The 13,446-nt window shown below is 38.5% G+C and overlaps 1 protein-coding gene across 4 annotated transcripts; it reads left to right on the forward strand.

The window, feature by feature from the left end:
- The first annotated feature begins 435 nt into the window (after window positions 1–435).
- Window positions 436–11,847, forward strand: LOC307129903 (uncharacterized protein). 4 transcript variants are annotated; one of them, XR_013816953.1, is made up of 4 exons: window positions 436–596; window positions 1,045–1,293; window positions 9,862–10,134; window positions 10,544–11,847. XR_013816953.1 is itself a non-coding variant. In XM_079822703.1 (3 exons), exons 2-3 carry the CDS (start codon window positions 1,209–1,211, stop codon window positions 11,560–11,562), a joined length of 1,104 nt encoding a protein of 367 aa, XP_079678829.1. In that variant the 5' UTR covers window positions 441–596; window positions 1,045–1,208; the 3' UTR covers window positions 11,563–11,847. The 4 variants fall into 4 exon arrangements, 2 of the variants coding, with proteins under 2 accessions (XP_079678829.1, XP_079678830.1); XR_013816954.1 differs by having other exon boundaries at window positions 445–596; window positions 9,862–10,122; XM_079822703.1 differs by lacking the exon at window positions 9,862–10,134 and having other exon boundaries at window positions 441–596.
- Window positions 11,848–13,446: the final 1,599 nt, after the last annotated feature.

Genomic DNA, 13,446 nt, shown 5'->3' on the forward strand with positions numbered 1-13,446 from the left:
TATTTATGATGATAGTGTATTTGCTCTGTAACAGTGCAGAGATTAAAGTGTCCCTATTATGCTATTTTAAATGTTCCTAATTTTGTTTGTGTGTTAGAAACCAAATGCCTATTATCATACTTTATTTCAGCTCTGGATCTTCTTCAGCACTTTCACTCAGTGATTCAAACAGTAAAAAGTCCTCAACCTTTTGACGCATCAAAGTGTTGTTTTTCTTTATTTGTTGTGCACGTTGACCTCTTACATTCACAAACAGCTTTATAACACACTGCCTGAAATGTAGTATTCTTAAAGCATAATAGGGGCATTTATTCTATGCGGTCCCTTTAAGAAACATTACATCGCGCGCACTGATGCGCAGAAGAGAGAAGCGCGAGAGACGGTCAGAGACTTCCTCACTCCAGCTCAGGTGGTGGCGCTAATGCACCGAAAGCTGATCTGACAACCGGCAATAAATGAAGAAGAAAAGACGAGACGCGCGAGAAGAAGCTCTGAAACTTTCACCAGTTGAATCTGAAAGCGACGCTGTTAACGATCGTGAATGAAGGACAAATGTGGAATATTTTCTCCGGATGCCTTATATTTCCAGTCTGCAGGTGAGAGATGTTTCTCAGATTACAGAGTTTAACATTGATCAGCTCCAGAGTTTACATGTTAAAGGACCAATGTAATGAAATGTGTGTCCTTGTTTATTATTAGAGTAATAATATGTTGGCAGAGAGTTTTTCACAGACTCTATTACACCAATAAAATGTGCTTAATGTGCCACTTTACAGAAGATCTCAGACCTCAGCATAATGAATGAGGGGAAAACAGGGAACTTTTGGAGACAAAGAGACTTTTCAGCAGCTCAGTTAAACATGATGGTCCTGTTGTTTCTCTCAGACTTTGGACAAGAGTTGAACAAATCTTGTTTTAAATGCAATTAATATCTAACCTGTATCAAAATGCTCCATATGCCTGATAAAAAACATGTGTTCACTTAATGTAAGTGTATTAAAGTAATCCAACGTAAATTCAGTAACTTATCTTTGATTTTTCCAGGTCTGGTCCTGTGGGCGTCAGTATCTCACAGTGATCACAGTTCACACCTGCAGTGAAGCCCCTCCCACAACAATTCACCAATAAATACTGGGAATATTCACATCATCCTACAAGAGAAGGACAAACTCCAGGTGAAGCAGCTGAAATCTGTGTGACTGTTAAAGATGGAGTTTATTAAAGAGGAGATTGAAGACATGAGTGATCCAGAACCATCCAGAATAAAACATGAAGATACTGAGGAACAAATAGGTTGGTGTCCATTCTTGATTCTTCATTATTGACTGCTTTAGTAGCTGTGATATAATAATCAGTATATGGATGATAAATGACAGAGAAATGCATCTAAATGATCACAACCCAGTTTTAATCGTATTCATGGGCGTCAGAACCATTGTATGTCGGTGGGACAAGACCCACCTACTTTTTACGTCTCTAATTCGGCACATGTCTGTTTACCTACCCCTACCCGATAAATACATATTATTAAACGCATGTTAGACCAGAGGCCTATTGCACAAAACTAGGATAAGGGATTAAGCCGGGATATCTTGGTGATCCTGGCTCAATTTATCCGTGATCCGGTTGCACTAAAGCTGGATAGGGTGGCAGTTGGATGTTATGGTATAAATTACCATGGCGACTTATTCTGTGGAGCTAGCCTGCTCCAGACCAGGCTAAATTCCAGGATCTATTTAATCTCATCCCTTATGTCAGTCAGCAGTCACCACAAACGGAAACCAATAGTTATTCTACTGCCCACTATACATTGTTATCACATATAACTAGACCCACTGTCATTATTTAAACGTTTGTGATCATAATTTCAAAATCATTTTGGATAAATTATGATTTTTAGATGATGTTGCTATCATTGGATAATTTACGGTTTCCTATAGACTATAAGGCTATATATAAACATGATAGAATATTAGGGCCACAGAGGAAAAAAAAGAAAAGTCACAGACTTCGATAAATTAAGTCATAAATTGTAACCCGTTGTTTTAGAGGAAGACGGTTGTTAAAATGACAGCTGTGGGGCATTTCGTGGAATTGTTCTTCAGTATGGTTTCACAAACAAGGACATACTTAATCTTTTGGCACATCAGCGTCACATTGTCATAAGTATCAGGACTGTAAAAAGAATATGCATCTTTTCCGCAGAAAGAACCAGCCTCATAAATGTATGACTTTTTCCTTCTTCCTCAGTGTGGCCCTAATACTCGGTCGTATAAAATACACATTCCATATAAATATAAAAACACAAAGTGTAACATTAGGTTCCTTTATTGAATAAGGATAAAACAAAGCAGGTAAACCATCAGCTCCTTTCGAAACTGAAGTCACACAGTGACTCAACAATACAACAAAAGGATAAATACACATTCAAAGATAGAGATTATATAATATATAGAGATTATATAACACACCCCGCTTGTCTGCACACTGAAATAAATGCAGGACAAATCCATACACATCAACTGAACAGACAAATGAATGGATGCAGTAGCCTCCCTGCAAGCTTGTATTACACACAGTATACAGCACAAACATCATAAGAGGCCAAAAAAAAAAAAAATCAGTGGATAGCATAAGAAGCAGAGTACAACGGCTAAGATTAAACTGTAGCCTACTACTAAGCGTAGTAATTATGTAAGCCTTTGATAATAATTTATCAAAGCCTTATACAGTGTGATGGGGTTACTTTACACAATTTCACTCATATCTGTTGTCCATTTCAATTAAAAGTTAAACTGTTTCATAATCAGTGTACAACTGCATTTTTGGAGATGTGAATTAACTATTTGGATTGTAATTGTGATGTTTCAGCGGAGCGGTGAGTGTGTAATTGTGCAATACTTTCGCATTCTGGAGGTCTGCAATACTTTGCCATGCTTTTTCTCTTTGCTTTATCACTGTGTCGGTGTTGCCTTTCTTCTTAATTATGTATTTTACCTCCTCGTATGCCTCCATGAGGATTTGTGCCTCCAACGGGGAAAAGTACGCCGCTCTAGTTGCCATGGTGAATCAGTGAATCTGTGATCGGCGGCGGGTCTATTTGAGTGAGCCGTGAGCGCGCACCTATCCAAGATTGGTTTAACCTGGCTTGATGAATCCGTGTCTGCTCATCCTGGCTTGGTCTTTGTGTAACCAATTAAGCCTGGATGCACTTGTTTTGGCTTCATTGAGCTCAGCTCAGTCATTTATCCTGGATGTCTTAATTCTACTTTTGTGCAATGGGCCTCAGGGGTGTCCAATCCTGATCCTGGAGGGCCACTGTCTTGCAGAGTTTAGCTTCAACCCCAATTAAACACACCTTATTAGCTAATCAAGGTCTTATTAGGCATACAAGAAACTCCCAGACAGGTGTGTTGAGGCAAGTTTGAGCTAAACTCTGCAGGACAGTGGCCCTCCAGGACTGACTTTGGACACCCCTGTGTATATTTGGGTCTTTTTCTGAACTTACAAAATGTGATCTCACTTGTGTCTTAGGATAAATTTATTTCTATGGCCCTAAGGTACTTCCATACCAAAGGGGACCTTTGCATCATAACTTGAAGTCAAAAGTCACTTAACCTCCCTACTATTTGTGTCAAAACATGATGCCAACCTCCTCCAGTTTCTCTTGAAGCCAATGTGGAAGTGACTTCAACTGCAGTTCACAGACTGGCCACTAGGGACAGGTTAAAATGCCCAACTTTAACTTTAACTTTAAGAAAAAAACATGTTTACAGTCTGGTACAAACTGTGGTTTTGGTCTATACGGCTAATATTGCCCTTCATGACAATTGTGAAGGGGGTGAATTTTTTTATAACTCATTCGCCATTTGTCTGCAGTGTTTCCCACAGATTAGAAACCAATTTGTGGCGGGCGGTGGGGAATTTAGGGTTGGTGATTGGCACAAATATCGATTTATTTCGATCTTGATTCAGTATCAATTCATATGTATATAGCCTACTGTACATATAAGGAAAAATAAGTTTGCCTTTTTAGCACTATTTCAAACTATTTTAAATGATATTTGCTCACATTCATTAATATTCACTTGTGTGTGCTTGTATAAGTATCATTAAAAATATTAGGATGTAAGTTATTAATGTTTTAATTTCACATTTAAAGAAATCTAGTGTTTGATCATGTCCAAATGTATTCAAATGCAAAACCTAAAAATAAGCAGTTATGATCTGCAATACTTTTTTTGAACAACTAGACTAGATACATGTATATTGATTAAAGAGCCATACAGACACCTATAGTGGGTAAACCATGGCATTACAAATTAAATTAATTATTTTTCCAGACACATAATGACTCTAATTTGCATTGGATTTCTCCATTTTAACATTAATTACTACAATATTTGTTATATAAATAAGAATATATTAGAAGTATTTATTTTTATTGAATTCATTAATTGGACATAGTTATTGCACAAATAATAGGCCTATTTAGTACCAAAAGATCTCCTCAAAATATTCAATAAATATAATTAAACTAAAATATAGAACATTTATTTAATTGAAAAATAGTCAAGGTGTATGGTCACATTTGACCACCAATGAGTATGAGTGTGACCAATACGTGAGGAATACCTGAGGGCTAAATACAAGAAAAACATTAACATTAATGTTAAGATGTTGCATCTCCATAATAAAATGATACTGTAAATGTGGTTGACGTAATAAGCAATGCACACTATGCTGTACCGTTTACCAAAACTTGCTGCAAACACCTGTATAGTGAAGCTGTCGTCTATCCATTCAAATGTATTGACCCAGCGCTAGAAGTATAAAGAGCTCTGTGAACCACGTGACCACGCGCGCCGCCGCGAGATGAGAGCATGTCGCCTCTGGCTTTTATGCCATATTAGCGCCAAAACGCTATTTATTTATTGTTTGAATTCAGTATTAAAACTTTTAAAAAATGTAAAAGCTTAGACTTTGCTTTATAACAAAAGCAGGTTTGGCGTTTGAGGTTTGAGAGCGAGAGACGCGCGTGAGAGACAGAGAGACAGAGGGAGAGCAGGGAAAGAAAGTGCAGCTGAACGAATACGCTGCGTGTTTTAAATAGGGTCAAAAAAAAAAGAATAACGACACGCAATATGTGGCGGCCGGTGTTGATTCTGTGGCGCACCGCCACAAATTAGTCTATGTGTGGGAAACACTGGTCTGCTGTCTGTTAGCATCACGTCACCTCAGCTCCACCCACGTCCCGCCTCTTTGCCCATTTTCTGTTATCCGGGAGTGACACGCTGCCAAGATGGCAACGGCCAGCTCGTCCCTACTTTATGCTTCAAAACTGCTCTTCAGAATCCTATGGGTGACGTCACGGACTAGATTGCTGCATTGGGTTTGGGCTCCTGTGGGACCCAACGCAAATATCACGGGAGCGGGTGGTTTTACCTTTGCTGTGGATCCACTCTGTGCTATCGTGTCTCTGAAACGACTCGATCACATGATCCGCTCTGTGCTATCGTGTCTCTGGGCAGTCAGAAAATTTAGCGGGAGACCCGCGGGGAATGGTGGGATTTGCTGTGTAGTAGAAATGGAGTCAACACAATTAAAGCGGCTGTATACTTGACAAAAGCATCTAGCGCACCGTCCAGTGTGTGTGGGCGGATCTTGGAAGAAAGACGCAGTCAGAGATGGGCATAAATACATGGAAATGTATTTAAAATACAAATACAAAATACTGTGTGGAAAAATGTATTTAAATACAAATACAGTATTTTGTATTTTGAAAATACACAAAATACATGTGAAATTGGCGATTCAGTGCAGGGATCCTTATTAGGCTGAAATCTATCTGGGCCTATTCATTAATATGTTTTGTTGTAATTTCACAATTTCAAGTTTACTGGGTTTAACTTGATTACTTAGTTAGGGTTTAAGAAGTGTCGGCTACTAAAAAACTTTTTCACATGTGTCTTCAGAATGACCCACAACCTAATCAGTTTATATGTGAAGAAATCCATTTATTCACAAACTTCTCATGAGACGAGTGTTTGACAAATTATTCGGCAAACTACTTCCTCTCATCGCTGCTTTTTGATGGCTTGGAGAAAAATTACTCAGTCACCCTCTGTCGTTTCACAGAGTTGTACAACGGAGAGCACATCAAGCATTATTTTACTGAGGAGCGCGTGCTGTAAGCAGGTTCGCGGCGTAGAGCCATGCCAATTGCAAAAGTATAAACAAGGCTTCAACCAGTGTTGCCAACTTAGCAATTTTGCCGCTAGATTTAGCAACTTTTCAGACTACCGTAGCAACTTTTGTCTAAAAGCACCTAGCATCAAATTGAGCAATTTCTTTTATTTATTTGGCAACTTTTAGCAACTTCTGGAAAGTGAGTTTAATGCAAACAACACATGTACAAGCTAGCTCAATAGGCTGAGCAGTTAATTCATAATTCCTTAAGATCGCTGTGGAAATTGCTGTAAAAAATGGAAGATCATTTAGGTAGCATATTTCAAGGGGGTAATCCCACACCCGGAAAACGTACCTTCCATAGGGGCAGCCATTGCTAACCAAGCCATCACCTGCTGTTAGCATCCCATTGACTCCCATTCATTTTGGCATCACTTTGACAGCGAATAACTTTACATCCGAGGCGTTTAAAGACTCCATTTGACCATTGGTTATTTCTAAAGAAACACGACAATGTATAAAAGACTCCATTACCTTGTATCTTACACTATCGCCCTGTAGAAGCTGTTTTTGTAAAAAATAGGCTAACGATTGCGTCATAACCACGCGACAACCAGCGTGCAGTAGAGAAATGCCGTATAGACCCGAGGAGAAGCTCGCATGCAATCTTTTGCTGTCTATGAGGCAATCGGGGGGACGTGGAGGCATAAAGTCAAGGGAGAGGCATGGGGAGAAGCCCATAGAGAGCCAAAAGCAACGGGACAAAATATTTCAACAACGTGATTCAGATTTCACTTTGCACAACTGCTAGTGGACTTACAACTGTCAGACAGGTTATCACGTCACATCTACGTCATCAAGCTCAGTCTGAGGCTGCGCAGTACATCAGCCATCAGGAAGTGAGTGCTTCTAATTGACTTCACATTTCCCCGTCGAAGCCTATGGGGTCGCTGTGTCCATTTCTTTTACTGTCTATGGCATATTTACGGAGCCCTGCATATGACATTCAGGGAAAAACTAGTAGGCTAAATCATGCACACGATTTATAAATCGAGGGGAACAAATGAGTAAATCATGTCGACGGTTTAGCAAATCGAGGGAACAAATTATTACATTTTGCGCACAATTTACTTATTTTTTTCTTGTACGTCATGTGTGGGGCTCTACATATTAACTAACACATTGCTTTAATTTATTTTACAAACAAATTTAAATTAGCATTTCAAATAATATATATGCGTTACATAATGGCGTAGTTTTGCCTTGCGATTTCGTAATGATGTCACACTGTCAGCAACTTTTAGCAACAACTCGATCTGCCTTTAGCAACTTCCACTGAAAATGTGTTGGCAACAGTGGCTTCAACTGCACAAAGCTAAAGAAAAATCGGCAACTGTGTGCGGATTCCATCATTTGCTGCATTAACAAGGCCTTTAATTCAAAAGTGTAGGACTATTTGTCAGCATTCCACTCGGAGCGCGTGCGCAAAAAAAACTGCCGGGCAACATGTAAGTGTGAATTTGAATTTCCTTTCGTGGCAGTTATAATAACACAAATCACATCACACCCATAACTCATTCGCCCTTGCTTCTTTTTCCACTCCAACATTCCAATTATTCCTGCCCACTAAAAGCTGCACAGATATATTTGCTTACCCCGATAGGCCTATGTAAACGATTTAGAAAAAGTTCTATCGATTCACAATTTATATCATCGCTACGAATCTACGATATGTATTGTCATATGATGTCACCCATCCCTAACATGCAGTAACGTTAATGCTTCAAACACATTTGACAAGCTACTTTAATCAACAAGTAGAATTAACCATGACGTCCTTATTCCAGAAAAGTTGTGCATGAATGTTGGGGTTGGGGGGAGGGGCATGTCTGGTCTGAATTAGTTGATGCATGAAAACAGCACCTGATAAAGAGGTTGACTGGCTCAAAGAATTTTGAGTATTTTGAAAATACAAAAATACTCATCTTAAATGTATTAAAATACAAATTACATTTGATTTTTTTCCAAAGGCTTTAAAATACCAAATAATATTTTGTATTTCAAATACGTATTTTAAATACATGTATCTGAAATGCTGCCCACCCCTGACTGCAGTCAGTCAGCAATATACTTTTCTTTTATAGTAATATCAAAGCAAGGCCCAGTGATGATCAAATTAATTTTTGTTAACGTTATTTTTTGTAATTTTTTTTTTTTGTAATAGCCTGTTAAGCAAGCTATAATGTGAAATCTGTCTGTTAAATATTCTATTTATTTTATCTATTTCGTTTTGCATTTAATTTGTTAAAATTATATATCCTATTTTCAAAGTTCTCTGTGTTCAGTTAGGGTTAGTTATTTCCAAGTTGCTCGTTTGGTGAGTGTGTAGCCTAAAGACTGAGGTGCCGCTAGTTGCGGTTTTGTTTTAACGGTTGATGTTTTATAGCGCTAATAAAAAATAATAGGCTACCCAATAGTTTTTGTCATGTGTGGTGCTTTGGTTTAGCATTGGTTACTTCATCTTATTTAAACTCAATCATGTTTAAAGTCTGTTATTCTGGATGTTAACTTGAATGAATATTTAGTCTGAGTAGGCCTATATGTATACAGGTGCTGGTCATATAATTAGAATATAATCAAAAAGTTTATTTATTTCACTAATTCCATTCAAAAAGTGAAACTTGTATAGTATATTCATTCATTACACAGACTGATATATTTCAAATGTTTATTTCTTTTAATTTTGATGATTATAACTGATAACTAAGGAAAATCCCAAATTCTGTATCTCAGAAAATTAGAATTATATATATATATATATATATATATATATATATATATATATATATATATTAGAATATTGTGAAAAGGTTCAAAATTGAAGACACCTGGTGCCACACTCTAATCAGCTAATTAACTCAAAACACCTGCAAATGCCTTTTAAATGGTCTCTCAGTCTAGTTCTGTAGGCTACACAATCATGGGGAAGACTGCTCACTTGACAGTTGTCCAAAAGACACCTTGCACAAGGAGGGCAAGACACAAAAGGTCATTGCAAAAGAGGCTGGCTGTTTACAGAGCTCTCTATCCAAGCACATTAATAGAGAGGCAAAGGGAAGGAAAAGATGTGGTAGAAAAAAGTGTACAAGCAATAGGGATAACCGCACCCTGGAGAGGGTTGTGAAACAAAACCCATTCAAAAATGTGGGGGAGATTCACAAAGAGTGGACTGCAGCTGGAGTCAGTGCTTCAAGAACCACTACGCACAGACGTATGCAAGACATGGGTTTCAGCTGTCGCATTCCTTGTGTCAAGCCACTCTTGAACAACAGACAGTGTCAGAAGCATCTCGCCTGGGCTAAAGACAAAAAGGATTGGACTGCTGCTGAGTGGTCCAAAGTTATGTTCTCTGATAAAAGTAAATTTTGCATTTCCTTTGGAAATCAGGGTCCCAGAGTCTGAAGGAAGAGAGGAGAGGCACACAATCCACGTTGCTTGAGGTCCAGTGTAAAGTATCCACAGTCAGTGATGGTTTCGGGTGCCATGTCATCTGCTGGTGTTGGTCCACTGTGTTTTCTGAAGTCCAAGGTCAACGCAGCCGTATACCAGGAAGTTTTAGAGCACTTCAAGCTTGACCAACTTTATGGAGATGCAAATTTCTTTTTCCAACAGGACTTGGCACCTGCACACAGTGCCAAAGCAACCAGTACCTGGTTTAAGGACCATGGTATCCCTGTTCTTAATTGGCCAGCAAAATCTATGGGGTATTGTGAAGAGGAAGATTCGATATGCCAGACCCAACAATGCAGAAGAGCTGAAGGCCACTATCAGAGCAACCTGGGCTCTCATAACACCTGAGCAGTGCCACAGACTGATCGACTCCATGCCACGCCGCATTGCTGCAGTAATTCAGGAAAAAGGAGCCCCAACTAAGTATTGATTGCTGTACATGCTCATACTTTTCATATTCTTACTTTTCAGTTGGCCAAGAATTCTAAAAATCCTTTCTTTGTATTGGTCTTGAGTAATATTCTAATTTTCTGATATATTGAATTTGGGATTTTCCTTAGTTGTCAGTTATAATTATCAAAATTTAAATAAATAAACATTTTATTTGTACTTATGTAAATGGAATCTACTCCAGTAAAAATTTGGACCCACCAACATTTTTTTTTTGCTTCCAACGCCCATGATCGTATTAACAAGTGAATGATAGAACTGACTTTTGCACATCAAAGATACTTGATGCTCACACTGACAGATACCAGATGTCTTGTTTTCTGCTCAGTGTTTTTAATTTTCACATTTAAATTCACATTGAACTGATTCTAACTACTTTATATGTTTATTTTAGACCAGATGGAAGAGATGGACCAACGACACAAACTAAATGACATGAAGAAACTCTGTGACTTCAAAACTCAAGAAACAAAAGCCAAAAAGCTGCACACCTGCTCTCAGTGTGTAAAGAGTTTCACAAATAAAGGAAACCTTAAAAGACATGTGAGAATTCACACTGGAGAGAAGCCGTATACATGCACTCAGTGTGGAAAGAGTTTTAATCACCCATCAGGTCTCAGTGTTCATCTGCGCATTCACTCTGGAGAAAAACCATTTAACTGTGATCAGTGTGGGAAAGATTTTATTTCATCATCACATCTAAAAGAACACCTGATAGTTCATTCAGCTGAGAGACCTCATGTGTGTTCTCTCTGTGGAAAGAATTTTTCAAGGCTGTACAGTTTTAAACAGCACCAGAAAACACATGATGAAGTGAGAGATCATGTGTGTTGTGACTGTGGGAAGAGCTTTACCAAAGCTGGTGATCTGAAACAGCACCAAAGAATTCACACTGGAGAAAAACCTTACAAGTGCTTATATTGTGACAAGAGTTTTACTCAGTCTGCACACCTGAAATTACATGAGCGAGTTCATACTGGAGAGAAGCCATACCACTGCACTCAGTGTGAGAAGAGTTTCAGCGATCCAACAGGTTTAAAAATTCATCTGCTCCGTCACTCTGGAGAAAAGCCATTTAACTGTGATCAGTGTGGTAAAGGTTTTATTTCCTCATCAGATCGAAAAGAACACCTGATAGTTCATTCAGATGAGAAGCCTCATGTGTGTTCTCTCTGTGGAAAGAGTTTTTCAAGGCTGAAGAGTTTTAAATTGCACCAGAAAACACATGATGAAGTGAGAGATCATGTGTGTTTGGACTGTGGGAAGAGCTTTACTACATCTAGTCAGCTGAAAGATCACTACAGAACTCATACTGGAGAAAAACCTTTCAAGTGCTCATATTGTGACAATTGTTTCACTCGGTCTGCAAACCTGAAATCACATGAGCAAGTTCATGCTGGAGAGAAGCTGTAATACTGTACTCAGTGTGAGAAGAGTTTTACACGTTTATCATTCCTTCAAGCTCATATTAAAAAATGTTACAACTGAGCAACATTTGTTTTCTTGTCAAATAGTAAAAACTGTGAGATAAAATATGTTAGTAAATGTATATAACAAATATGTTATGTAATAGTTTTTCCACTCAACAGTCAACAACTCTTACAGTATAAATAAAGCTGTTGTGTTTCTATTTTCTGTCAGGATGGATTGTGTGCTAAATAGTTCTTTCTAGAATTATAAGTATTTATGTATTAGATAGTTCACCCAAAAATGGGTGGGGGTGGGGGTGGGGGCATAAACGCAGATAGAGATGTCGCAGATCCTGCTTCATTCATCAAAAGTTGCTCCTGCTCATCCTCTCTGTCTCTACAAGTTTCTGTGTTTCAGAGTTCACTTTGCACAACTACTAGAAGAGTTGTCACGTCACATCTACGTGGTCAAACTCAGTCTGAGACTGCACAGTACACTCAGCCATCAGGAAGTGAGCGTACTGCGCAGCCTCAGACTGAGCTTGACCACGTAGATGTGACGTGAGCAACCTGTCTGACAGTTGTAAGTCCTCTAGTAGTTGTGCAAAGTGAAATCTAGTAATTAAATATTTGTTTAGTTCTCACTAAATCTCTCTCTATTTTGCTGTAGATCATTAAACTGTTACCCTGCCTCAGAAGTCTGTCCGAAATTAGTTTTGTGAGGTGCCTTCATGCTTAAAAGCTGCCTTACAAGCCATCGTCTGATAAGGCAGCGAGGCAATGAGTCAGCTGCTTCGGTTTTCGGACTAGAAAGTGATTTTTGTTCCCACACCTGGGCACTACTTTTTAAATGCATTTTTGCATAGACAACCCTCTTTTGGACTTTTTATGTTAAAAGTTCTCCACAAAATATCCTATGACTTTTATACATATGTTTATGAATAAAGATTGATCTGTTGAAAGCAGTAATTTTGCGTTGGATGCCAAATATTCTCCTCCTATTCAAATTTGACATTGAAGGGGTGCATACAACATATTTGCCCACCGGCAACTATAGTTGCCGCACATTCAAATATGATTTTCAACAAAAAAAAACCCTGGGGAAAATAAATGCAGAACATGATCACATAGGACACTATTAACATGACTATATGCATGAAACCATTCAGAAAAATGTGGGCACAAATGGGTTAATGAGAGAGTGATTGTGTGTGTGAATTAGTCATACCGTCTCTATTAATTATGAAGCTGTGGTTTGTACTTACTTCAAAGGTATTACAATCTATGCTATCCCCCTGTTTCCGGGGGACGCTACTGTAAAAAAGAACGTGGGTACAACTTCCGGCGAGGCAGCGGAAGTAGTATACCAATGGTATTTTGTGTGCTGCTAAGTGTTTTTCGGATCAGTGGCAAGGTTTCAAAATTATCATTTAAAAAAAAAAAAAAACATGTTTTATCAGATGGTGCCACAAGGGTTAAGTGAAGGTGAAGCAACATTTACAACATGAATGACAAACACTAAACATTTTAGTTTAGTACATTTATTAGTTGATTAATAATATCACAATACAATAAACAACACAATTTTTGTGTCCTTACTTTACTGACCTTTCACAAAAGTGCTGCTCCATGTCTACAACAGCGTCCTGGCCCTAATACATGAACAACCGCTGTCTGTACTTCACCTGTCACTGATGCTAGCACTCATGCCTTGTGATGGGATGCGTGTAGGCTCAGGCTCGGCTCACTGTCCGCTTTTAGATCGTTTCCGACAGACACTGATACGCCTCTGAGCTTTTCAAATTGCTCATCGCCTTACCATCACAGGCTACTGAATTGAGAAAATAGCTAAAAATGCTACCATACGTGATACGAGGCCACTTCTTCA

Source organism: Gobio gobio, assembly GCF_949357685.1.
Source record: "Gobio gobio genome assembly, chromosome: 8".
Taxonomy (NCBI): domain Eukaryota; kingdom Metazoa; phylum Chordata; class Actinopteri; order Cypriniformes; family Gobionidae; genus Gobio; species Gobio gobio.

What these genes read in the sequence shown, in the direction of transcription:
- LOC307129903 (XM_079822703.1), top strand. Translation starts at nt 1,209, where the DNA reads ATGGAGTTTATTAAAGAGGAGATTGAAGACATGAGTGATCCAGAACCA. An exon ending in AGATACTGAGGAACAAATAG is followed by an intron (nt 1,294 to 10,543) that starts GTTGGTGTCCAT and finishes TGTTTATTTTAG; the next exon opens with ACCAGATGGAAGAGATGGAC.